The sequence below is a fragment of the Hakea prostrata genome, chromosome 1 (assembly GCF_041222555.1).
Source record: "Hakea prostrata isolate BN-2017 chromosome 1, UWA_Hpros_2, whole genome shotgun sequence".
Classification (NCBI taxonomy): Eukaryota; Viridiplantae; Streptophyta; class Magnoliopsida; order Proteales; family Proteaceae; genus Hakea; species Hakea prostrata.
In genome coordinates, this window is record NC_142600.1 from 17876678 (window position 1) to 17902615 (window position 25938).

At 36.8% G+C, this 25938-nt stretch overlaps 4 protein-coding genes across 6 annotated transcripts; 1 reads left to right on the plus strand and 3 right to left on the minus strand.

Moving 5' to 3' along the window:
• Positions 1–3020: 3020 nt before the first annotated feature.
• On the minus strand, positions 3021–4914 carry LOC149028003 (pathogenesis-related family protein). The gene is made up of 4 exons (XM_089147612.1): positions 4698–4914; positions 4098–4230; positions 3680–3978; positions 3021–3380 (listed from the first exon to the last, which is right to left on the minus strand). Exons 1-4 carry the CDS (start codon positions 4851–4853, stop codon positions 3228–3230), a joined length of 741 nt encoding a protein of 246 aa, XP_089003738.1. The 5' UTR covers positions 4854–4914; the 3' UTR covers positions 3021–3227.
• A 3794-nt stretch (positions 4915–8708) lies between these two features.
• LOC149028004 (Pentatricopeptide repeat (PPR-like) superfamily protein) lies at positions 8709–14697 on the minus strand. Of its 3 annotated transcripts, XM_089167710.1 has the most exons (4): positions 12324–14697; positions 11599–11783; positions 11421–11509; positions 8709–11209 (listed from the first exon to the last, which is right to left on the minus strand). In XM_089167710.1, exon 1 carries the CDS (start codon positions 14684–14686, stop codon positions 12578–12580), a length of 2109 nt encoding a protein of 702 aa, XP_089023836.1. In that variant the 5' UTR covers positions 14687–14697; the 3' UTR covers positions 8709–11209; positions 11421–11509; positions 11599–11783; positions 12324–12577. The 3 variants fall into 3 exon arrangements, with proteins under 3 accessions (XP_089023836.1, XP_089023846.1, XP_089023828.1); XM_089167720.1 differs by having other exon boundaries at positions 11603–14697; XM_089167702.1 differs by having other exon boundaries at positions 11599–14697.
• On the minus strand, positions 9123–11170 carry LOC149028005 (protein LAZ1 homolog 1-like). Its single transcript, XM_089146397.1, has 4 exons — positions 11162–11170; positions 10953–11051; positions 9598–9822; positions 9123–9407 (listed from the first exon to the last, which is right to left on the minus strand). Exons 1-4 carry the CDS (start codon positions 11168–11170, stop codon positions 9123–9125), a joined length of 618 nt encoding a protein of 205 aa, XP_089002523.1.
• A 2294-nt stretch (positions 14698–16991) lies between the features above and the next one.
• LOC149028006 (uncharacterized) lies at positions 16992–17867 on the plus strand. Its single transcript, XM_089146516.1, has 3 exons — positions 16992–17144; positions 17258–17447; positions 17551–17867. Exons 1-3 carry the CDS (start codon positions 16992–16994, stop codon positions 17865–17867), a joined length of 660 nt encoding a protein of 219 aa, XP_089002642.1.
• Positions 17868–25938: the final 8071 nt, after the last annotated feature.

Consider the following 25938-nt stretch of genomic DNA (forward strand, 5'->3'; position numbering starts at 1 on the left):
AGTGCTGGTGAAGATCATAATTTGAGAATGTAGGTAGGTCGACACCTCTTGTGTCTTTCGATTATGTGTTGCTCTACATTTTGATTACCAGGAAAGAAAGAAAAAAAAAAAAAAAAAGGATTTTGTTTCTACAAATCCCTGGCGATAACCGAAGTCATATATTTGCTAATCTGCAATGTTTCTGTCCATTATAAAAAATAAAAATTTAAAAAAAATCTTTTTGTAAAATTGTGAGGAATCTACAGTATATCAATGTGGAGCTACCTTTTACATTGTTAGGTGACGACTTTGGAGTCTCCTTTTACGGTGTGCTTATTTTTTGTGTAATCTTTTTGGAATAATTAAATCCTTCTATTCTTGAGCAGAAATGTCTATCATGAACAGAAAACCCAAATCCTATCGATCTAGAGATCTCAAAAATGAAAAAGGATGCGATGTATCTGGGGACAAATTTTTTACATTGAAGATTTAAATAAAAAAATCTCAAATTTCTTCTCTACAAGATCAAGGATGCGATGTACCTGGGGACAAATTTTTTACATTGAAGATTTAAATAAAAAAATCTCAAATTTCTTCTCAACAAGATCAGTAGTAGATTTGCATCCTGGAAAGCATTTACACTGTCTTTTTCTAGGAGAGAAGTCTTTATCAAATCAATCTTACAGCCATTTATCCCTCTACCATATGCAGTGTTTTCGCTTTCCAAAAATAATCTGCAAATAGATTGGCTCTCTTTGCCATAGATTCGAGTTGGGAAACCCGGCAAGAAAAACTACTGTCCCTAACCTCTTGGGATAAATGTTGCAGACCAAAACTTTTAGGCAGACTAGGTTTCAAAAAATTAGAAGATAAAAAAAATAGAAGACATTAAACAATGACTGCTTCTGAAACAAGGTTGGAAACTTCTCTCTGAACCCATTCTCTTTGGGCCACCACCCTCAAGGCTAAATATTTTCCTCAATCAAGCCTTTTCAATCCTAGAGTCAAGGTCAAAAATGACTCTTGGCCTTGGCAAAGCTTATGCAGCATCTTGCCTAATTTGAAAAAAATGGTTATCCAACAAGTAGGTAATGGTATGGATACTTCCTTCTAGTATGACCCTTGGCTTTTCAATGCACTAACAGTTACAAACAACTACCCATTGGTTAACATTTGGTCACATGCTCAGTTGCCCAAGTGTCAAGATGTCTCAGTATCTCTTAAACTTCTATCTCTCAAAATTTCCTATTTCCCACATTAATCTCAATCTTTCTCATGATAAATGACTCCCACGTATTTCCACCAACGGTGAATTTTCTGCTAAACTAGCAGGAAAAGCACTAATGAAATAGAAATACTCTACTTTTTGCCAAATGATTTCAGTAATGATGGAAAATGTTTTGGGAACTACCACTTCACTCCAAACTTAAATCTTTCTTTTGACGTCTCTTGAATGTAGGATTACCAGTTAAATATGTATTATCCCAATGGACGGAGACACAAGATCTTTATGAACTGTGCGGAAATAAGACAGAATTGCTCTGGCATATTTTCATCTCTTGTGAATGAACCAAGAGAATCTAGGCGGCAAGACTGCTTGGGTTGAGGATGGAACACCTAGCCCAAAGTTCCATCTTGCAACTATGCAACAACTTCCTAGTTGATTTTCAACTAAACAAGCAAAAAAATCTGGTGGTTCTTTTCTATCTTTGTGCTACATGTTATTTTATATGGGTAGAAAAAAATATTGTAATTATGAACAAACTTAAACTTAACCCTTATAAAAATAATAACAAATATTAACAGATAGCTAATGGAGATGAACATAACACCATTCATGAAGTAAACACTATATTCCACAATGCAAAACCACCACCCCCAATCTTTCTACAACACTACTATCATGCACTCACCCTCATAATTTATTGTTTGCGAGGGTATTTAATGAATCTCTAAATATAGCAGGTTGGAGTGTAGAACTTGCAAAGCTTGATCGTATTATGATTGAAAACAAAATCCTTTCATTCTTCATTTTTACATGGATGCATTAATAAATAGTTGATGGAATCATCTCTAGTCCGGTTACATGTTAGATATAAGTATGTTTACTCTCTTTTCTCAGATTTCTCCAGTGCTTTTGGATCCCCTGTCTGTGGCCTCAGGAAACCTAACCTTAAAAGGTAAGTAGTGTTGCTTTGTGATTACCAAAAAAAATAAAAAAGAAGGGCTGGATAACAGCAGAATCTTTAACCATTCAGTGTAGTATTAGCAATTCGTAGAAAATTATTGTAATAGGACTATTAAACCGTTCAAAACTTTAAAATTAAGAAACATGAGAAACAACGGATTTTTTATTTTTTTCTTCTTTCTTAAACCTTAAAAATTAATAAACCAAAGTTAGTTGGGTCAGTACATATGTGTAAATGTATATCCCTTATAAAACAAGAAAGAGCAGCTGAGATTTTTCTTTTATTTCATTCTATTAAAAGTTAACTAGAATAAGTTGTTTCGCTTCATTAAATTTAGAGTTTGTTTTTACAAATTGCATGTTTTAGTGGGGCTTAAACTTTAGGTTGTAAACTTTAATGTCCTAAATTACAGATTGTATACTCTAAAAATTATAAGGTTGCACACTCCTAACATTTCATTCAAGATTCGGTTAAATCATAAAATGACCATATTACCCTCATTAGAATTGAATTACAATTTTTTTTTTTGGTACTGGTGCTTTTTTTTTAATACTGGAAATTTAATGTCATCCGCAAGGGTCGAACCCACGAATGAATCTTTACCATTGAACCAACCCTGCATTGGCAATTTTTTTTTCTTTTTTGTGTATAAGGTTTATCCGGGCCTGCTTGCATGCACCTCGATTACATCATCAGAGGGAACTTTGTCTTCCACAACGGTCGAACCCATGATCTCTCATACTCAATCCTTAAATGGGTAAAGAGAAATCCCTTCACCCATCTTCTACTGACACCTTGCCGGAACTGCCCACCGCCTTCATTGAAAACTACCCCAACCCTCCCTTCTTCTCTAAGTGTATTCTTCCAAATGACTCAAAAGTGTAGGTGCTATTTCAAATGTCCATTCATTTATAATACACTGGATGTCCATTATTCGTAATATGTTCATATGTTACAGGTAGGACAATTTTAATTAATTATGAACTTCCACCACAAACGAAGAGATAAAGGATGATCACAGATATATAGTTCTAAGTTGTAACATCCAACGACAAACTCCTACATCCCTTTCATAATAGGGCATTTGAGAGATGAGCTTGGTGAGGCGTCAGATTCAAGTTCCTTTAAAGGAGGGCCTTTAAGTAGTCCAGCAAGCAATTCCCCAGCATCATAGATGAACTCCAGCTTCTCAACTCGCATAGATTCATCAACCTAAAGCCACAGATCACCCACAATAAACAGAAAGGAATTGAAATACATGGCACAATCAAGTTGAAAGAAACAACTTTGGAAAGATGGGAAGAGCCCAAAAGAAGAATGGAAGTAGTCTGGATCACCTCCCCATTGGGGGAACACATACTGTGTTTGCCGACAGTTCTTCACCAAATAGTAAAGGTGACCCACATCTGAATACTGATAAAATAATTTAGAGGTGGGACTCCAGTGGATAGGTCGGATAGGTCTCATACATGACGACGAAGAGATGATCAGGAATTGTAGGGAATAAGTACCTCTATGATGCTTACACCGCTCAATTCTACTTTCTCCCCTGTGGGGGCATGCCCTTTGAATGAACCTTCCATATAACCCCAGTGCCTGAACTTGAGAGCCACCACTGGAGGACCTGAGAACACCTGAAGGATTTCCAAGGCAAATCCACGAGGGAATGCTGTTTCAAATGCATGATGGGATGACTCGGGTGTCTCAGTAGATGGATCATAAACACGCAAACGGTCTGTCAAAGAGGATTGCAAGAAAGCATTGTAGCCTCCAACCTTTATAAGCTCCTCCAGGGACATGGGTCTCCCTCCTGCATTTTACCAAGCCATTAATTAATTGTTTACAAGTTCTATCACCACCTAATATGGTAAGGATTTGAAATCTCAAAGAGAAGCTATAGTTGGTTGGTAAAGTAGTGTTGATACATGCCATTAACGATGAGTCTAAACTTCTGAGTGTTCATTGTTTTGTAGTCATCTGGACAGGCCTTGTGGAAGAGCTCCATTTCAAAGGTCTTGACAAGGTTTTGCACTTTCTCTTCCAAGGATCCCTTGGGCCATTCCTACAAAAAACGAATGCAACAACTTCAAGACCAGGCAAGGGTTACTGTAATTTTGAACACCAACATGGGGTAGTGACACTGATTATTAAACAAGAGATGGAAAGGTTAATGGAATCATTATTAAATACAAAAAAAAAACATAAATTCTCACCCAAACAAAAAAACATGGATATATCATACCTCAGTACTTGGTGGGAAACAATATAGCAGTTAAAGAGGAAAACAAGACCTGCTAATTGTGAGGAATATAATTCATTTGAGGTTGTACATGCTCAAGGATCCCACTTTGTGGTTATAAAATTTCCTCAGAGGATCCGAATTAAAGCTCTACCTACCTAACTCCAAATTAATGGCTGAAAACCATTGCAGTAAAATATCTAAAATCTAATAATGAAGTTAACGAGGCTCAGAAAGAAGTTAGAAATTGAAAAAACATAAAGAAAGTGAGAATAGGGGCAAGGTGTGACCTTAGATCGTTCTTCTTCAAAGAGCTTATTGACAACATCATAGTTGGGAAGAGCACCAAAATTCCATTTGGTGTTCTTTTCTCCTTCACCCAAAATATGGGATCTATACTTGTCTCCCTTCACCACCACTGCTTCCGTTCCAGTAGACGGATCCATGTCTTACTGAAATTAAAGAAGAAGAGAGCTACAGAGACAGCAAGAGAGAGATAAGATGTTGTGATGCATGAGACAAATATATAGAGAGATAGAGAGAGATGGAGAGAGAAAGAGATGAGGGTTCCAAAAAAAGCCTTGTCCGGTTAAGCAAGAAACCGAATCTGTTGGCCGAGATTATTACTAAAAAAAATTATTGGGTAAATATCATTTACCTCTTCTCAGATGGACAAATAACACTTACACCTTCTCTTAGTTGGATAATATCACTTACCTCCCCTCTTACCTAACAAATATATCTAATACGTCCCATTGTTAATTTTCTTAGTTAAATTTAACTTTTACAGTTAAATATTTTTCTAAAACCGAAACTACACTTGACTAAAAATATTTTTTATTTTAAACCTTAAATTACGGTAATAATTCTAAAGGTTAAAATATTAAATTACCTTCAATTAAAATAATGGTTAAAAACCAAAACACTAGTTAAAACCCAAATTATCTTTAATTATTAAAAACCCAATATACCCTTCTTCTTTTTTAAGAAAAATTAGCAAACAATTAAAAAAACCCAAAATAATAGTACGTGTTTAATTTTGACAACATACCTTTTTTTTTAATTACATTTTTAATTTTACTTGATAGTAGTACATTTTTTTTAATTGTTTGATAATTTTTCTTTAAAAAAAAGGGTATGTTGGGTTTCTAATAATTAAAAATAATTTGGATTTTAACTATAGTGTTTTGGTTTTTAACAATTATTTTAATTGAGGATAATTTAGTATTTTAACTGTTAGAATGATTATCATAATTTAGGGTTTAAAATTAAAAAAAATACTTTTAGCCAATGGTAATTTGAGGTCTTAGAAAAATATTTAACAATAAAAGTTAAATTTAACCAAAAAAATTAACAGCGGGAAGGAGGTGTTAGATCTATTTGTTAGGTAAAATGGGAGGTAAGTGATATTATCCAACTAAGAGGGGGTGTAAGTGCTATTTATCCAGCTAAGAGGGGAGGTAAGTGATATTTACCCAAAATTATTTGTCGCCGGTGCAGTGCGGGTGCCCTGATGTGTGTATTTCGTTTGTTTATTTTGTGGTCAAGAGTCCATGCAAATGCTCCAAAAGAGATATAAGATTGCATACATAATCTAATTTCAAATTATTTTAAAAGCACCCAAATGAAGTTAAAATCATTATTTTCTTTTGTTTTATTTGTAGAAAACTTTATATAATGTAATAATTGAAACGAATATCAATGTAGCACGAAATCTCAACCTTATCCAATGTAAATATATATAACAACAGTTGAGAAAGACAGAACAACATCACCTACTACTAAAGGTAACAAGTCATTTTGTTTTTCTTTTTGGTGGTCAATAAATTTTCATTCATAAAGGCTACAGCCTACACAGGCAACATAAGTAGACAACCAAGGGAAGAGATATTATTCAATTATTTTTTCACCTACTACAAAGTCAATAAGTCATCACCTGCTACTAAGTCATTTTCAAGTTTTACCTTGAAAAACAAATCAGTTTCAAGCTCCAAAGAAAAAGTCAATGATTATGTTTGACTAACAACACTTTTTAATGGTAATGCTGTGATTACCCAGTTCTGTTTGAAGTTTGAATGTCAAAAAAATAAGAAGAAAGATTATTAAGGCTAGGATCATGGATTTAGTCGTGGGATGTCAATCATTGAGACGAAAATGATATGATAATGGATTTTATATTTATGGATATCAATAGAATCAAACAGGTTTACCTTTAAAATATTTTTCTATAATGAGCAAATTCATTCAACTGAAGAAGCCGAAGGAGTGACCCAGCAAAGCTCTGAAAGCCACCAAGAAGAAATAGGCCATTCTGTTGGACTTACAATTGAGAAGGCTTTCCAGGTCAAGAAGTCTGCCACTGTGTTGGAGGAATAAGGTACATAATAAACATAATTTATTTCCCAATAAACCTCTTGAAGATGGGGTATTAGCCTTGTACACAATGGCAAATCTTTGCCCTATATCAAGAGGAATGCAAAGTGGCAGCTACATTACACTTGAATGTTTGTATTATAGTGTTTGATTACTCATATTGAGAGCTTAGCTTTAGTTTCCGCAATAGGTTCGCTCATGTAGGACTGTTCCTTCCGCACTTTCGAAAGAACCCTAGCGCAGCTCTGCAGCAACAGCACCTTGCCGCCGCTCTTTGAGTCTCTCCACCTCCACCCCTTCACCGTCAGGCTCCATCACCTCCTCTCTTCCTCTCTCCGTTTTTCTCTGATTTTTATTTTTATTTTTTCCTTCCTACTCTACTCCCTCACCTTCTCTGTCCCTCGCTTCCGCCTCTCTGTGTTTTCTCCATCTCCACCCCTCTTTTCTGCCCCTCTCGTGCGCCTCCTCCACCAGCACCCCTCTCTCTCCGCCTCTCTTCCATGCAGTAAGATCTCTTGCTTCTCCCTCTGTTTTCTTTCTCCTTTTCTTCCCTCTAAGTCAGCATTTCCCTGCTCACCTCCCTCCTATTCTTTCCGCCTTCTTCTCCTTCCTCATCTGCTAGGAAAACATATCTGAGTTTTTTGCTTCTCTCATCTTTTTGTTTTCTAGTCTCATCGCCTCTAGCATAGTTTTCTCTCCCATCTCTCTTTCTCTATCTTTTCATCACCCACTTCATTCGGATAAAAATAAAAAATAATAATATCTCTGGTTGCAGCGACCTTTGGTGCATACCGTGGAACAACTCTAGATCTAGAAGTACAAGTTCTTCAACGGTGAGCTTTTCAGCTTTTTAGGCAACGGATGACAAGGCAGAACCTTCTCCGCAACAATGATGCTATCAACGCGATAACCGAAAGTCAACCTTTATGGCCTTTTTGTCTCCACCCTTGTGGCGTATATCTTTAGTTTAACTGTTGCTGTCTTTGGTACAACTTTAGTTCTAAGGGTTTATTGGACTTGATCCATCCCTTAGTCTGGATAACCCTGTCTATTGCATGTACGACAGTTCGGTCAATTTTCGCTCCTTAAAAATTGTGTTGTCATGTAGCTATTGTATTTTCTTTTTTGTGTGTCTGTACTTTTCTTAATTTCTGAATGAAGTGTTTATCTTCTTACCCAAAAAAAAAAACTGATTCGCTCATCTTATTGCTGTCTATCCTTTTACTTTTTAAGAGTCTTTTAACTTGATCGTCATGCCTTACATCATTTTTTTTTATAATCACCAGCCTTTGGTGTTAGTAATTTCACAAATCTTATCCACCTTCCCCTTCATAATCGGAGCCACCCGTTCCAAAAACCTAAAAATAAATAAATAAGAATAAAAACAACACCGCCATTCCCATAAGATGACCATATCATTAAACTAAACAATTATGCCAAAATGCCAACAAATTCAACGTCAAAGGTGTTTTCTTAAATAATTTTTACCGGCCCCCGGGGGGGGGGCCGGGAATTCCCCTCCGCCCCCCCCCGGGGGGGGGGTCCTCTCTTTCCCAACAAAAAAAAACCCCCCCCCCCCCCCCCCCCCACAAAAAAAAAAAAAAAAAAAAAAAACACCACCACCCCCCCCCCCCCCCCTTTTTCCTCTTTTTAAAAAAAAAAAAAAAATAGGACCAAAATTTGTAAAGTACTAAAATCTTATTTCTTAGTGGAGAGTGTACATGGATTGTGATCACTCGGCCCGCGTTGTTGAATTGTAAAAAAAACTCCCCCTTAAGATGTAATCGAGGTGTGCACAAACTGACCCGAAAGAACCTCAGATACAAAAAAATAATATTAAAAAAATATATTAAAAAAATAATAAAATAAATATTTAAAAAAAATTAAAACAATTGCATGTTATGAATTAAACTTCTTTTGAGGTTAGATGCTATGTACATCATGTCTTTGGTTTTGACAAATAAACGTTTTCTTCCCATCAGTGATCACCATCTGGACCTGTTCAAAATGCTGGAAATAAACAACTCGTCACTGCAAACTAAAGTTAGGTTACGCCAGTAATACATTTGTGAGGCATCCATACATTTTCTCAGTGATGAAATGTTGCAGGCCACCTAACATACAACATATGGTGACACAAAAAATTTTGCACGAAAATTATTGAAGAACACTGAGAACATATAAAAACAGAACCATCTGTGAGAACATATGGAGAAGGAAACTACCTGAGAAAATGTCGATGCCACTGAAATTTTTAAGGCATGCAATTATTGTTTATGTCCGCTCAAATCTCAATGTTGCCATCAAAAAATTTATGCTGATATCTACGAAATTTCATCTACCTAATCAATGCGATGAGCCGTGGTTTTTATTTGGTAAATTCTCTTCCCACCGGCCAAGCCACTGTCACTGACACTACCTTGAAGAAGAGAGTCCCGTGCTTCCGAAAATTCCTTTGTCCATGAGTTAGAAGGAATAAGGTAGTTATTATCTCTAGAGTTTTTCTTTCTCTTCTCATGCTGTTTTACATTTTCAGATATCTGATGGAAGGTTTCATTTATCTTCTCAAGTCCTCGCTCAACTGGTTCCACTACATGGGAAACGGTAAACTTCATGTCATCAACAATCTGCAAGCACACAAACACAAAGGAGATACAGCCCTTTTGTTACTCCGACCAGTAAAAGGCATACCATTTAATAAATGAGAAAAAAAAATAATGAAGAAAATATATCAAGCAAACTAGAAAGTATTATAATTTATAAAGACTAGTACAATGAATGACCCAAACATCTCAAAATTTCACCACTACCAAGTACCACATCATGAACACTTTGCGGGAGAGTTAAGACGGTTTCTCTATCACTAGGGCAGGCAAAGCACATCCTAGTGAACTTCTCACTGTCTCGAACCTCCTCTGAGTCTGGGGGTGTTCCTAGAGATGCATAGTCATCCATTACAGCTACATTACGAACACATCTTTCTCCACATTCATAAGGCTTAGCTGGGAAGACATAAAGGTGCACAACAGCAGCAATACCCATCTTTTAGGGCACAAATTGAGAATCAGAATGCCACCAAAAAATGGTAAATTTCCAAAACAGAGTCACCTAACTTCATTTATAAATGTGTAACAGGCACAATAGAGTTAACACATCAAATGTCTCTTACATGCCAGGAGAAAAGATTGAATGAATTCCCCTTGTAAGAAAAGCTAGGAAGCAAGCATGCTCAAGGGGAGAAGAACACTAAAAGTGATCACAAGGGCAGACTTTTCCATGAAATCAGCCAACCACATTAAGCCAATTCTGTACGTTAATATTGCTTCACAAGGACAACATATTCATATTAGAAATGTCCTCATGGTTAGCATTTTCTATTGCACTTGTTTCAGGTACAAGCAGACTCTCATGCTTCTTTGTTTGTACAGGTATTCACTGCTCAGACTAAAATTCTAGTTAGTTTAATCATCTAGTACAGAAAAGTAATTTACTTACTACACGCCCAAAAAGGAAGGGAGTGAATTATTTTAAAACCCATCAATAAAGAACAAAAAACGCAATATGTAGCCTGTTAGATCCATACGTAACCAAAAAGTAATCAAGACAGAAGAAGATGAAGACCAATTCTTAACTCCTCAAGATGATTTTACTGCAGAAAACTGTACAAGGAAAAACTAACCCTAAAATAACTATCTTAAATAAATCTCATATGAAAGTCAAAATGTAACTTTAAGCCTTAAACTGTTAACTTGTTACTAACATAACACTCTATTGTGGTTACAATTTTCAATCTATGCAATATGAAGATCAAAATAAGGGGCTAGGGAATGAGACCTTTTTATCTGATGGTTCCAAAACACAAACTACATAAAGCGCATTTTGATAGTCTTTGTGATGTATTCTAGATACAAACCCAACCCCCTCAAAAATTTTGGTAATAACAATAACAACAACAGTAACATTAATAATTACATGTGTGTGCGCACACACATGACAGAGAGTGAGAAAAATATAGAAAAAGTAGTTAAGTATTTCAATATCAACAAAGAAAGGTAATTATCTCTCCTTGATGGTCATCAGGATCACATTCTTTGATGAGCAAAACAGAGATGGACGTGAAGAGCCATACACAATCTCACAGAGGTCAGAAGAAATACCAGCTTTTTCCATACCTCAATACAAATGATGTAATCCTGAATGTTTGTTTTCAACCGTTGAGCCAAAGATCCTTTAAAGGCTCCCATTGAAAAGAGAAATGCAACAGCAACAACCTGCCACCATGTTAAAAACACAATTGACTTGAATACCAGAAAATTCGCCAGAGGTTTGATTGGTTCCAATTTCAATTTTCGTGACAGAGTAGAACTGTACAAGACAATACAGAGCCCATGTCTGACTAAAGTTGAGGACAACTGCAAGTTATGGATAGCTGCATGGGGGGAAAAGGAAAAGGATTAGAAACCATAACCACATAACATGGGAACCCAGTAAAAGAAAATTCAGAGAAACACATCCTAGCATTATCAGCATGGAGCCACGCCACACATGGAACAGGGGGGGGGGGGGGGGAGAACAATCCATTCACTGAAAACCTTTATGTTCCTGATCTAAAGAACTACACAAAAAGAGAGACTGCATACCCATATCTCCAGTCAAACTTTCCTTCTCCATAAACCCCAAACAATTCAAAAATGATAGCGAAGAATGCACAGGTCATCTTTAGTATCATCTGAAAGGTAAGAGACCTGTCAGTTGAACAGCCTAATGATCTTTGAAGTCACTACAAATAACATGTTAAAGCAGAAAAAGAAGAATCACATACTGAACAATGCCAATTTTTACTCCATAGTAGAAGTCAGGACCAAGATACCACTGCCTTAGAAAGAAATTCAATGGGAATGGATGTTTCAGAGCTCCATCAAAGTATGTAGATTCCAAAAGAGGTGTGCTCGAATTTATTGAAGCATGTGTTTCCATGAATTTAATAGTATTGCCCTTGCCACCTGTAAAAAACAGCATTTTGATCAAACCTGTAGCAAACACTCTACAGCATTTAGCGTTTTAGGTTTCAGTTTTGAAGTTTTGAAGTTTTGACTGAGAAGCACAAGGGGTCAATACTGGTTTGGTCCAAGTTTCAACAGTGTATAGACAGTTTCAACTAAGACCTCCTTGTTTTGTAAGTTTTTTCCAATCACTTGATTTCTTCCCTCTTTTTGCTTTCTTTTACTTGTTAACCTTCTACAGCTTGGATTTGCATGACTGGACCTTGAAGCTAATGGAAATGCTTTCTAGTGAACTTAGATTTGATGGGCAGCTTTGCCCCTTCAAAAAATCAGAATATTTAATTTTTTAATACTTGTATCATGAGTTGTCTTAGGTTGAAAATCGGACATTATGGATTAATGAAAAATTAACAAAAAATGGATGGATAGAAGTCTTTGTAGGAGAAAAGTATGACAATTTTGTCCAAGTAGAACATAATTACTAATCGTATGATGGTATGAAATAGGATATTGATTAACTTCCAAGATCGCAAGCCATACTTTCCTCGAGTTGGTGTGTGGTTTTCTTCTTCTGCCCTTCCCTGTCTTCCTCCTTTCTCTTAAGCCTGGTCTCAATTGCAGGCTAGGTTTTCCTAAACCTGATGTGTGGTTTTCTTAATCTTCTTCTCTTCCCTAATTCCTTCTTCTTTCTCTCAAGTCTGGTCGCAAGATTCTGGTTTCCTACCAAAGTCAAATAGTTCTCAGAATCATACTGAGTCGAGAAAATGAGGGATAAATTGACCCATTGCTCAATTTCATGCCCCATGTGATTTCATACGGATAAATCTTTGGGCTCCCTTAAACCGTCCTGTACGTGTAAGAAGTTCAATTATGATGGAGAAGTGTTCTTCCGATGGTTTGATATTGTAACTTCGCATCATACAATTAAATATATCACAAGCCTCATCAGCAAATCCAGCTTTATTGCAGATAGATAACACCACACTGAAAGTGTACTTGTTTGGATTGAAACCGCTGGATCTCATTTGATAAAAGAGATTGAGTGCATCTCTATGCATACTGCCATATCCATATGCCTCAATAATTGCAGTCCACACCATGGATCCTTTAGAAGGCATTGTATCAAACACCAGCATTGCTTTCTCAGTTACTTGACACTTGCCATACATTTTCACAATCTCTGCACTGATAAAAGGGACCAATTCAAATTCTCTCTTCAATACATATCCATGCAACTCTTTCCCAAGTTTCAGATTCCCCAGTTGACCACAAACACTAAGAATCCTTGCTACAGCAACAGAATCTGGCCTATGCTTAGAAAGCTGCATTGACCGAAACACAACCAGTGCTTCATGAAGACGGTGATTATTCAAAAATGCATCTATCATCGCAGTCCATGAGATCACATTCCTCTTTTCCATTCCATCAAATAACTTGCAACAATTGTCTAAATCACCACATTTGGAGTAGAGACCTATTAAGGAGGTAGTCAAAGACACGTTGGGTAAAAAACAATTCTTCACCACATATCCATGAATTTCTTTCCCCTGTTTTAGAGCTCTGAGATCTGCACAAACAGGAAGAACAGTTGCAATCGTCACAACATCAGGCTTTATTCCTTCTTGCTGCATCCATATTATTGACCTCAGAGCTTGCTCAAGCCTCCCATTTGATACATAACCAGACATGAGAGCGGTCCAAGAAACAGCATTCCTTTCCATTGAGTTGTAGAAGACCTGCCTTCCTGAAACCATGTCTCCACACTTGCAATACATATCAATCAACGCAGACTGAATGAACAAATGCTTTGCATAATCCTTTGTCTTGGTCACATACCCATGAATTTCCCGTCCCAATTTCCAGGCCCATAATTCTCCAATCACCGGTAGGACCATCGTCAGGATAGCTGAATTCAGTTCAATCTTCTGCCTTATCATCTTCCTTAAGTATGTGATTGCATCCCTTTGTAACCTATTATGTGCAAAACCTGCTATCATCGCACCCCATACAACAACATCTTTCTCAGGAATTTCCTCAAACACTTGGCGTGCCAGCCTAATCTTGCCGCATTTGAAATACAAATCAATTAAACTAGTCTGAAGAATTACCGAGCCACTAGCAAACCCATTCTTGATTAAAAGGGCATGAGTCTTCATCCCCTGGGTGAGTGCAGTAGAACCAGCAAAGCTCTTCAGAAGACAAGAGAAGGTGTAGACGTTCAATTCAACTCCTAATTCCCGCATTTTGGTATACGTAGCGAGCATTTCACGATATTGCCGCCCACCTCTAATAACATTACCTCTAAGTAAGGCGTTCCATGGATAGACACTATCATGTGGGAGGTCATCGAATACCTTGTTCGCATCTTCAATGGAGCCGCATGATGTGTACATGTGAACCAGTTTTGTTCTGAGGAAATCATTGTTCTCCAGTTCATTTATCCGGATAAAGGCATGGATTTGCCTGCCTTCTGCGAGAGATTTGGATCGAACACAAGCCGCAATGAGCGAAGAGAAAGTGGTTGCGTTAACTGGGATGCCTTGCTGCTCCAAGTAATCCAAGATGGTGAGGGCCTCCTTGAGCTTGCCTTGACGAGCGAATCTCTTGATATCTTCGTAGATGATATGAGGGTTCTTTGTGTGAAGGGGTAAGGACAAAGGAAATGCATCTTCTTCTCTGAAGCTCCGTTTTCTCAAGGGAGATTTGAAAGACTTGGTTTGTTGATTGGGTTTAGTTTTGATCTGAACAAGTGGAGAACCCACTGATGAAATCCTGAAGCAATCGAGAGGGTATGGACGTCGACGGTGAAATTCAAGATCAGGTGACAGCCTGGTGTAGGTTTTTGCAAGAAGTGGTACTGGGTTATTTAGGACAAGAGGCGAGGAAGAGCTCCTCGCATCCATGGCAGACTGGGTGCTTCTCTGGCCCAAAATCAATTACTTTTAGATTTTATTTTAAGCATTTTTATGTTTTTTTTTTTTTTTCTTTTTCTTTTTTTTTTTTAGAGCATTTGTATACTTTTTTTTATTTTTATAAATTTTTTGGTAAATTCAATCATCCAAGAGTGTGTAATAGCAATACTGAAGCGAATTGGTTATGGATGAAGTAAAGGGTGATGATGATGGTAACAATGAACATTACGATGAAGAAGAAGATTCTCAACTCATCGGAGTTGATAATGGCATCTTGACACTCTTTACTTTGTCTGTGCAGTAATCTTGACACTAAATTTTTCCTTTTGCCTTTTCGTGATAATTACAATCTTTATATGTTCAATCTTATTAATAATGGCCAAGAGAGTTATCTATCACCAAAATTATTTTCTTTTGAGACACCCATGAATCCATGATCATGTTCAATCTCCCTAATAACAACCAACGGAGTCATCTATCATCACAACTAATTTCTTTCCAACTAATTAACTTCCCTCTAATATCCCTTGTCTAACCCTGCATATTTGAATCATTCAAATTTTCTACGGGGTGATAGATTTTACTAAATCACCTCAATGCAATCAATAATAGAAGACTAGTTCAAGCCACCAGCAACAATAGGAGACAAGTCCATCCCTCCAACATCATAAGACAGATCTGATATTTTATTCCATAAGTATATGGCTTCTCCTTTGAGATAATCTTCCATGAATACCCAATGCATTATAGGTGTCAATCATGTATAACATTCTAATTCAAAAACACTCATTATATTTATTATAGTCCTTGAATTAGAGTGTCCTAATATGTTTTACTTCCGGTCATGGCTTGTTTTAGCAATTCACCAAGTTTTTTATGCTCCATTGAAAGGTTCTTAGTTCTTTAAAATGTTTTTCCTTTTATGTACCAGCTAGCCAAATGCAATTTTGGGTTGTCTGTAATATTCATAAGTTATTCTTCTGCCATATTTGAATAGTGTTATGGTAAGTTACTGCTTGGGAAAATTCCCATGATCATTATCGATGTAATGTCCATGATGGTTGAACGATTACAGCACTGAAAAAACATTCAATAGCAATCTGTTCCATTCATATACAAGGCCATTGCACCTGCAAAACTGAGATAAGTCCCAGAGCTAATCCATCCTTAGAGAGAAAGGAATTTCAACATTGTATGTTTAGCAAACTAGAAAGGAAGTTCAGGAGTTGTTACTAATCAGCTTGTGTTGCAGCACAAGCATTTTCTGCCAAGTAATGTAAGAAACCAAATGGATATTCAGAGCAGATAGTATAGTTAATTACCTCACACTTCAGCTTTTAATGGATTAGTTGATTTCAAATTCTATAGAATCAACATCATCGTGGCAGAAATTAGAGACCTTGCGTCCCACTTCATGTATCGTGGCAGAAATTAGAACATTATCATGAGTCCTGGAATCAAATCTATGGAATCACCATTACATTTCGATTTCAAATCTATGGAATCGACATCCAAACCTTACCTAAAATAAGCTCCACTGAAGATAATTAACTTTTTGCAAGTCTTAATCTTTACCCGCTCAGGTAGGCGGTGCCTTAATTAGCTAATGGAAAGAAATGGATTGCAGTGGTAAAAGTCCTCGATTAGGGACCTACATTTGACCTTAAAGCTAAACCTTATCCAACTAACTCTATATTTTAACACAAATTTTTATTTTTGTATGACATTCTATTTTGGTGCCCAGTCCATTTCTATTTCTTATGATCACAATCACAATTTTATGTATTGCTCTGTTTCTAAATGCAATAATAAGGAACTTTGAATTCATAAGCTTGATACAAGTAAAATAAGGCAAAGTCAAGTAGATATTAGTTTTTAAAGATCAACTTCCATGGCTTTTCCAATGAAGCAAAGCATATCTCCCTTGTCATCACAAGCCCAATATTACATACAGAGATGCAGAGAGATAGAGGTCAATCATGGATGGCTGGATGCGGAAAAACGAACCCAATGCAGAAAATGTTGCTTTCCTTCCTCAATTATGTATGAGAAGAGTCCCACCCAGCTCCTCTCTCTCTCTCTCTCTCTCTCTCTCTCTCTCTCTCTCTCTCTCTCTCTCTCTCTCTCTCTATTGTCCATATGAAGTAATGGTGTTCCTTTTATAAGCTTATCTTTCATCTAGATATTGTTGTTTTACCATCACCATCGAGACCAATGAACATATATAACAAAGAGAGTCCATCCCCTATCATTTGAAACCTCAAGGATTTGTTTTCAAGACTCCATTGGGAAGCAAATGGACAACCAAGAATTAGACGAGGAAGAACTGGTGCAGATGGTCCGTGATTTCATAGAATCAGAATCATCATCATCACCCTCACCCTCTTTTGCTTCCTCACAAGGCTTGGTTACCTTCACTCAGGAATCTGCTTACCAGCTCACTCTACAGGTTCAATCCTATCTCATCCTGCTTCTTGTTTTATCCTTCAATTCGCATGATCATCATCATCATCTGTTTCTGGAGCTAACTCTTTGAAGCTTTTCTGCGTTTCTTTCTTTCAGGAGATTCTTGGGATTGTTGAGGATACTGAGGATGAGATTCTCCAAAATGTCCTGAAATATCTGAGAAATAAGAACACTCCTTGGACGAGTACTAACCTTAAAAAGTGGCTTGTGATGAGGTTGAGAATGGATGGTTATGATGCGTCTCTGTGTAGAACTTCTTGGGGTACCACCTTCAACTGTCCAAGAGGTGCTGTCTGGTTGGTTGTTTTTATTATTATTATTTTTTTTTTCTTCTATCACTTTGTCACTGATTAAACTGGGTTCTTGATAGTATATGTATGGTTTTGCAGGTGATTATGAGTACATAGATATTATGATGCAGGAAGAAGAAAATGGGGGTGAAGGAAGATTATTAGTAGACATAGATTTCAAGTCTCAGTTCGAATTGGCAAGGCCTACTGCTTCCTACTCACAGCTCACAGAAACACTTCCTTGTATCTTTGTTGGGTGTGAAACCAAGCTTAACAAGATTATTTCAATCCTTTGCACAGCTGCAAAGCAATCACTGAAAGAAAGGGGTCTCCATGTTCCTCCATGGAGAGGAACCTGTTACATGCAATCCAAGTGGCTCTCAGATCAGTGCCAGAAAATCCGACCCACTCCTTGAAGAATCACCTCTAGGCTCTAACAATAGAGACCTGCAGAAATATCAATAAAATGAAGCATAGCTCCTCCCTGCATGTGTTTACTAAGTGATGGACACCTTCAGCTCCAACTCTGATGAAGCCCAAGAGAAGAGATGATTGTGTTTTGCTTTGGCATGCCTAGCTAATTTGGATTCCAATTTCCAACTTGAGTACTGTCAACTGCTTTTAGTTCTAAACTATAGCTGAGGGATCTGATGAGGCATATAAGCACTAAGTTCTGATGAGGCATATAAGCACTAAGTTTTGGACTTTCTATATCTGAACATTCTTTTCTTCTATTTGTTAATGTTGTAGCTGAGGGATCTGAATTTCTTTGATGGGGGCACAAAAACACTATGTTTGAATTTTCTCAGGTGTTGATGACAATGACTCAGAATTCTCTTTTTTAATTTCAATCAAGCATTCCCCTACCCAAAAAAAAATCAAGCATTGTCCTAACAATTGACAACCTTACTTGAGTTTCTTTGAGCCAGTATTGTCACCCTGAAAACTGACATTGATCTTTATGGGGAGAACCTGACTTGTTCGATCTTGTTTGCCCCTAAATTTACAGCATATGCTACATGTTCTGGATTTTTATTCAATTGTTTGGAAATGACTCCAAGTTAACTCATCAATTGAGAAGAAGCTTCAAGCTATAATATATGTTATGGTCTATTGTAGATTTAAAAACTTCTCTATAACAATAGAAGACCAGGCTTGAATGTTTTAGGATGGAATCGAATTGGGTGCATTTGCTCAATTTGAACTGGAACCAGTTTCATCTGGTGCCAATTCTCACATTTAGCAAGCACATCTTATGGAGCTACCATTTGGACCCAGACCGATTTGGTGCAGTAGATCTGATAGATTAATTGGGGGAATTGAACATATCTTGCCAATTCTATCTGGTCTCACACGTAATGGGATCAGAATGGATAGTAACTGTGTAATATGTAAACAGGGGCAGTATGGTCATTCTACATGTATTAGGATAGCTTATGTCTTATTGTTTTGTTTTAAGGGCAAGAGGGTAATTGCACTTGTGTTATTAGAGGTAGGTATTTGGGGGTTTAAGGTTTTCTCATTCATACGGAGAAATCACTCTCTCTCCTCACGATTTTCTCTCTAGCTCTCGTTCTCTGCTTCTTCTTCATCTGCAAGTGGAAGGTTCGGTTGGCTCTGGTGTGTTCTTGGTGATGGTTCTTTGCTCTCATACTAGACTGAAACAGTACCTAATGTTGGTGTGTGGAAAGGCGCTGGTGCTTGGTGTTCTTGGATTCACGCAGAAGAGAGTTGAAGCTCTGGTTGCATCTTGAATCAGGTGTGGTCAATCCATTGTTTCGGTTGTTTGCTCTCTAATCTATGTATAGAGTTTATCACTGATTTAGGGCTGTAAACCTTCTCTGTTATTTGAAGATTGCATGAGTTTGGTGAGAGCTCATCTCATCCTTGGATGTAGGTCACTAATCGAATCAAGTAAAACCCTGTGTATTGTCTCTTAATTCTTTCTTCTCTACTGTTCTTGATGTTTATCTGCTGCGTAAGGGTTAGAATCCTTAACAAACTAGTCCTAACCTTGATTCAGTTTTCTTGAGATATGAGTATTTGTTGATGCCTACACTAGCACAATTACGCAATGAAGCTCATGCCTTGCTTGCATTCAGCATTCTCAAACCTTGCCTTAAAATGATAGTCATATAAAATTCAGCCCACTGGAAATGAAATGCCATCCGCAAGTGTCTCGTGTGGAAAATTTTTGATGAATCCAATACCCAAAAATTAAAAGAAAATCCAGCCCACAGCCCAAATGCTCTGGACTCGTGTGGAAAACTTTTGATGTTTTTTCTATAGAACCACTTCCAGAATATCACTTTTAGTGAGGGATGTGTTATGGGGTTTTTTGTTGTTAAAAGGATCTGACGGATAAAATGATGGGGTAGTTTGGTAATTAAACATACTAAAATTATGAGCTTTTAAAATCACAAAAAACGACCTCTAATTGAAACGAATTTGTAAAAAAAAAGGCCTTCTTTCACAGCTCGTTTTTCGCTAAGGCTGCGTTTGTTTGCTGAAATAAAGGTGGGGTGGAAAAAAATGGGTGGAAAAATTCTTTAAAAAAATGTAAATTTCTCACTTTTCCTTTAAATCCCAAAATGGCACATTGTTTGGTTGCTTAGGGTGGAAAAGTGGGAGACAAGTGATGTGGCAGCCCAACTTTCCCACCTCATGCCATTTTAAAACCCCATATATTTTGTCGGACTTTGTGGGAAAGTTGGGAAAAGTAAAAAGTGGAACCCACCCTTATCATTTTTTCACAAAATTCTTTCTTTTTTTTTTTCTTTTTCTTTTCCCTCACTCCATTATACATGGGACCCACATGTTTCTTTTTCCATCCCACCTTTACAAACAAACTCAGCCTACATCAGAATGCCATGTTATTATTTGTGCAGGGGTTCCTCACCACCAGTTAGGAGTCACAGGTTGGAGTATTGGGATATGCAGAGATGGACACGTATTGTTCATCAATTTTGGAAAGAGGGAACTTAATGGGATATTGGATACTATGCTCTTTGGCCTACAGCTAAGCATGCATATTGCGAAAGCAAATGGGATAAAGGTTGAAGAAATTTGGACCAATCATCATCAAATTACAAAGATCTTACCAAGTCCGTCAACAGAAAGGTGGCCTCTTGAAGAATTACCAAAGTTAATGAACTTATCTGAAACAACAAAACATGTAATTTATGTAGATTTCCCTAACCCAGTGCTCCAATTGTGTTTTGAGAACCTTGCTTATACTGCAGCCACACAGCTGGATAATTGCAGTAGTACATTACGTACAATATGTAAGTGCCGACAGCACTAAATTTCCTTTAATTAAAGTTTTTCTATTCACCAAAAAAAAAAAAAAAAGTGCTTCTCCGTTCTTCTCAATCTCAAGCATGACTAGGAGAAAATGAAATCAAGCGAACCCTAACCTTATCTTAGTTGCAGATTCATGAAGCGAATCCTAACCCTATGTATCTTACATTTCACAATCTAAAACATGCGTGAAAGATGGGATTTGGCGTTTACCATATGGGTTAATTCTTCTGCTTGCATCTGAATAGTTTTTCTGTCTCCCTCTTGTTTTAAAGCTGTTCTGATAAATGAAAGCCTCAGCTAAAACCTTCCCTTGACACTGGTCCCCATGACTGGCCCATTTCATTCATCACCTACCTAGTAACCTAACTGAGGTGTGTTATGCTGGTTGAATGTGGAAGCATGCATGTATTCATTAGAGTATGACTTTGTAAATGCCCACTTGCTAGCCAGCATGCTTTGGTGCTCCATCCACTTCAATCAGGCATGTTAACCATTCTCATTACTACTTAGTAGTGACAGTTGCTGTACTAGACATGTTGCTTTGGAAACTGACTTGATTATTCTCTTGTCTACCTGATGATCCACGAGGTAATGTTGCTTGCTTCTTGTAAGAATTACGTTGTCTCTCTGCTTTGATTTTTAGCTTTGGATTTACAAACTTGTCTCCATAGATGTAGTGGGAATGTTCTGTTCCTTCGACTTCAACGAACCACAGAGAAGGAAAAGTGGAAAAGTTTGAACATTAAAGAGAATGTCCATCATCACGGTTCCACTCAGGGAGGCCAACATTGCCACAGATCATTTCCTTCTAGATTTATTGAATAGCTTTTTTTCAAACAGGTTTTTGGGTGATCACAGGAATAAAAATGAGGGCTGCCTGCAACTACCTTTTTTTTTTTTCTTTTTCCTTTTTTCTTTCTCAGTGAAATACATAATTCTTCACATCACTTAGTAGTTTTATGGATTTGGAGAAGAGATTAGTTACATTTACAAGCAGTTAACTGAATCAGGATTGCACCACTTGGCACTGACAATCCTTTACTTAGTTATACAAGGAGAAAAAATTCTTGAAGGCCTAAAATTAGAAGCTCATAAAGATTTTGACATAAATAATTCATTCTCTTGAAACCTAGATTTTTATCTCGACCGTCTGTCTCGCTTTCAATCACATGCAAGACGATGAAGATTTCGATCTCTACTGTTGGCAGCAGGTGAGTCTGCCTCATTTCTTACACCGTTAATACAAATGAAATATTAGCGAAAAAGGATAAATAGGCTTTAACATAGCTATAGAAATAAATATACATAAAGAAAGGAGATTCTCTTTTATTGTCGGCAAATGTATTTTTCGATCCTTTCTCATCATTCTCTACCTCATACCAGTCAGACGTACTTAAATAAAAATAATTAAAAGTATTGTTAAAGATTCAGCCAGTTTATTTTCACATGATAAACATGTAATGTATCGCTTCTTATCTAAACAACGTGATGTTTTCTTTCGTGCTCCAATTGACTTGGCATCTTGAGGTTGCATCGTAATCTAACCTAAAAAAGTACTTCGTCAACACAACATATATTACCTGCCCATGCAATAGTATCCCGAAATTAAAAAAATAATAATAATAAAATACAAATATTGCCCACACAAGCAAGTGACCTCCTGATTCTAGAAATTATATAAAACAAATAAAAGAAAAGATAATTAGAATTAAAAAACCAAAGCCTGGTATACCAGGTCCTTTGTGAAACCTGACTTGCCAACCCATGAGTGGAGATCCTTTTGCTTACTAAATTTTTTTCTTTTAGGGCCACATGTTTCATAGATTCTTGATTTTTCTTCTGTTTGAACTTTGAATTCTAATTTAACTTATTCATATTTTATAATGTTTCCATGAACATTTTAGATTTATTGGAGATATTAAGGTTTGGTAACTCCATCTCTTATGACGTTCAAGTGCCTTCAAAGCTGGAACTGGGAAAACTATAGATATTATAAAATTCTGTTTACCATCAAATGCACTTTGAATGGTCTCACGAAAAATATTCAAGAATGTTACGTAAATCCAATAACTTTTGGATACAAAAAAATTCGATACCTTTTGACTCAAAAAATGTAGGTTGAAATCAAAAGATCAAAAGAGTCTTGAAAGGGAAAATCTTTTTAAAGTTTATTGGAGTAGAAGTGACCGAACGGCTTTAGTGCCTTAGTGGTAGGCAAGGCGAAATGGTCCATTTGGATTTTATAAAATTCAACCAAGTGAGCGGATAGGGTTGATTTGTATCTGTAAAGAGGAAGAGTGGAAGACCAAATAAGCTTTTTGTCAAAAGAGGCACAGAGATTTTTGTCACAAAAGAAGCGTTTGGACAAGCTCTTCTCTTAGAGGAATTGAGCTTTAAACTTTGAATGGGTAAAAGAAGCCCTACCACAAGCTCATCAATTTGCTCTTTGTGAAAGTGTTCAAAATTTTGAATAATGTGTGTGTTGTAGCATTTTGCATCAAGTCCTTCAGTTTGGCCATTAAACTAACCACTGACCCAACCAAAAGGAAGACCAGGACCCCTGAGCGAATTGTGCCGGGAAAATCAGACGAGGACAATACCTCGGACCATTTGCCGGGAGGAAAGATGGCCTATCCATCTCAGGACATTTTGGTTGATGAGTGATGTCCACAAAAAGATCTCTCTTTTGTCCTATTAGAAGATTCTTGTATACTCGCATTTAATGCTCCGTACGTATAAAAATTTGTTGATCTTAGGCATACATGCCTAAAACTAATTTTTCACTGAATTATCGGGTGTTTAGGCCCACAACAATTACATCAGCCACCTAGTTCTTTTCAATGTCAGGTATGTACGTGATAGAACGGTCTCCTAGGCCAAATGACGTGTCGACCTCAAGGAGAGCACGTATCCATTCATGAAGATCCAACGGTCCTCATGATTTAGGTTTAGCTATAAATATCCTTCAACTACCACATTCAATGATAATACTCATTTACTCCTATTTACACACTAAGCTTCTCAACTTTAATACTTAAAAAACCTTCCCAAGATGGTATTGTTTAGGAATCTAACTTAATCTTTGAAGGCAACTAACACCACAGAATCAGCCTGCACTCACTTTCTCTTGTGTGGACAATCTCAAGCTAGCAAACTAGAGTCAAGAATGGACCATTTGAAGGGGTTAGACTTAAACACAGGACTGGGCTAAGGCCAAACTTTGAATGGATTTGATTCGACGTGAATCTGATCCAACGTCGAAGAAGTTTTCCTCACCTCAAACAAATCCCATCCCAAGTTTGAGTTTAAAAACTATTCATTTTTTCTTAATTCTTTTGAAAATTGTTTGGTTTTATATCGTTTGGTTCTCACTTAAGGATTAGGGCTACTATCAACGCAAGGTCTAGGAAATGTCATATGTAATATGTAAGGTGGACAAAGATGATGTTGAAACGACAAAGAAACAAGTCCAAACAGAAGAATAGGTATATAGAAAAATAGAACTCTGTTTTTCAAATGTTTCTTGAAAAAATAAATTTAACTATTCTTCAAAAGACGCACAAAACATGGTTTTATAATGCCAAGAAACCCTAAAATGAAAAGAACATAAAATTACGAAAATATCACTGAAAACAGTAAAATCCCCAAAACACCCTCAAAAAAGTCTCGGAATATGAAAAAACGACGTTCATCACCGCAAACCAGTGAGTTCTTCTCACGAGCTCGTTTTAGATCAACGTGACGAATTTCAATCTATTCAAGATTCGGGACCTGAGATACCACTTGTACCACCCCATATGCATCAAAATATATCCTAAATTTGAAATCAAAATTCATCATGCTTTCGTTCATTTTGAAAGCTATTGGTGTCTAATCATTTGGTTCTCAACTTGTTGATGAAGGCTCTCGCCTTAAGAAGATCTAAGATAAATTTAGTGTCTTGTGCAAATAAGTAATACATTTGAAATCATCATTCATCTACTGTATTTTTTTTAGATATTAAGGTTCATCTGGGCCAGCTTATATGCACTTCAACTACATTTTCAAGAAAATTTTATATAATTATTATAAGCAGGATTCGCCCATGACTCCTAGTCTTGAAGAGATTCAAACTCTGATTTCCTCCAAATTTTTTTCTATTCATACGAATATCCAACTCACCCGACTATTTTTATGAATCCATACCAACCTTTCTACCCAAAAAAAAAAAAAATTCATACCATCGTTAGAACCTTATTGAATCATTATTACCTAATTGTATGATTTGAAACATACCCAAGGTTTCCAATGCATGCATGGTACGGTTTTTTCTTTTAATGGGTGGTGGTCGTCGGTGCCGGTGGCAGTGGTGCACCACCACCTTTACGTGGTCGATCCAGTGCAATCGTGTCTATGCAACATATCTTATTCTCTTATTTTATATATTCCTTCTCAATGATTACCGGTGATCCACCACGTACGATTTCTAAAATCCAAATTTGCTTGGGAAAAGTGGAAAGAATCGCCGTCCAGAGCTGGAACTACCATAAAATAAAGTTTCACATTCTCCAAAGTTTCCAGACTTATCCAGAATCAATTTTAGGTGCTTATGAAGGAGTAATTATATTTTTCTCTATAAATACCTAGTGTAATGCATTTGTAGTGGATAATCAAATAATATTAAACATTACACTTTTTTTTTTTTTGGTTGCCAACCCGGTTCCAATGTTTTGCCTTGACTAATCCGGTGTTCGACCCGGGGCGCACATCTGGCTGTGGTGGGTGAGTCTCCCAGTGGGAATTTTTTACATCCACAAGGTTTCAATACCGGAACCTTGATTAAGCGGACCAAGTTGCTTAAACATTACACTTATCTTTTATCATTAAAAAAAACACATTTATATTTTAGATTAATTTTTCTTCTTCTTCCTTAGTCATAGACTTGTAACAGCAGCGTAGAATGGTTGAGTTTTGGCACTAAAGAATTTCACGAATTTTTGTTGCTTTTTTTCCAAAGCATCAAAGTCCTCGATATGCCGAGATAAATAAAAGTTGCATAGCCTAATCATCAGATCTCTTAGATCATTTGTTAATCCTGACAAGCCAGTGCACTCCATAGCTAATTTATGTGCAAACTGTATTTTTAAATTGTATATAAAAGAATATGTGGTCGAGATGCTGGCTAATCTAGGTCCGAATGTAAAT

What these genes read in the sequence shown, in the direction of transcription:
- LOC149028003 (XM_089147612.1), bottom strand. Translation starts at nt 4,853, where the DNA reads ATGGATCCGTCTACTGGAACGGAAGCAGTGGTGGTGAAGGGAGACAAG. An exon ending in GTTTAGACTCATCGTTAATG is followed by an intron (nt 3,979 to 4,097) that starts GCATGTATCAAC and finishes GGTAAAATGCAG; the next exon opens with GAGGGAGACCCATGTCCCTG. An exon ending in GCGGTGTAAGCATCATAGAG is followed by an intron (nt 3,381 to 3,679) that starts GTACTTATTCCC and finishes CTGTGGCTTTAG; the next exon opens with GTTGATGAATCTATGCGAGT.
- LOC149028005 (XM_089146397.1), bottom strand. An exon ending in ATTACATCATTTGTATTGAG is followed by an intron (nt 9,823 to 10,952) that starts GTATGGAAAAAG and finishes GTGCCCTAAAAG; the next exon opens with ATGGGTATTGCTGCTGTTGT. An exon ending in CGCAAAGTGTTCATGATGTG is followed by an intron (nt 9,408 to 9,597) that starts GTACTTGGTAGT and finishes GTGTGCTTGCAG; the next exon opens with ATTGTTGATGACATGAAGTT.
- LOC149028004 (XM_089167710.1), bottom strand. Translation starts at nt 14,686, where the DNA reads ATGGATGCGAGGAGCTCTTCCTCGCCTCTTGTCCTAAATAACCCAGTA.
- LOC149028006 (XM_089146516.1), top strand. Translation starts at nt 16,992, where the DNA reads ATGGACAACCAAGAATTAGACGAGGAAGAACTGGTGCAGATGGTCCGT. An exon ending in CTTACCAGCTCACTCTACAG is followed by an intron (nt 17,145 to 17,257) that starts GTTCAATCCTAT and finishes TCTTTCTTTCAG; the next exon opens with GAGATTCTTGGGATTGTTGA. An exon ending in CACCTTCAACTGTCCAAGAG is followed by an intron (nt 17,448 to 17,550) that starts GTGCTGTCTGGT and finishes ATGGTTTTGCAG; the next exon opens with GTGATTATGAGTACATAGAT.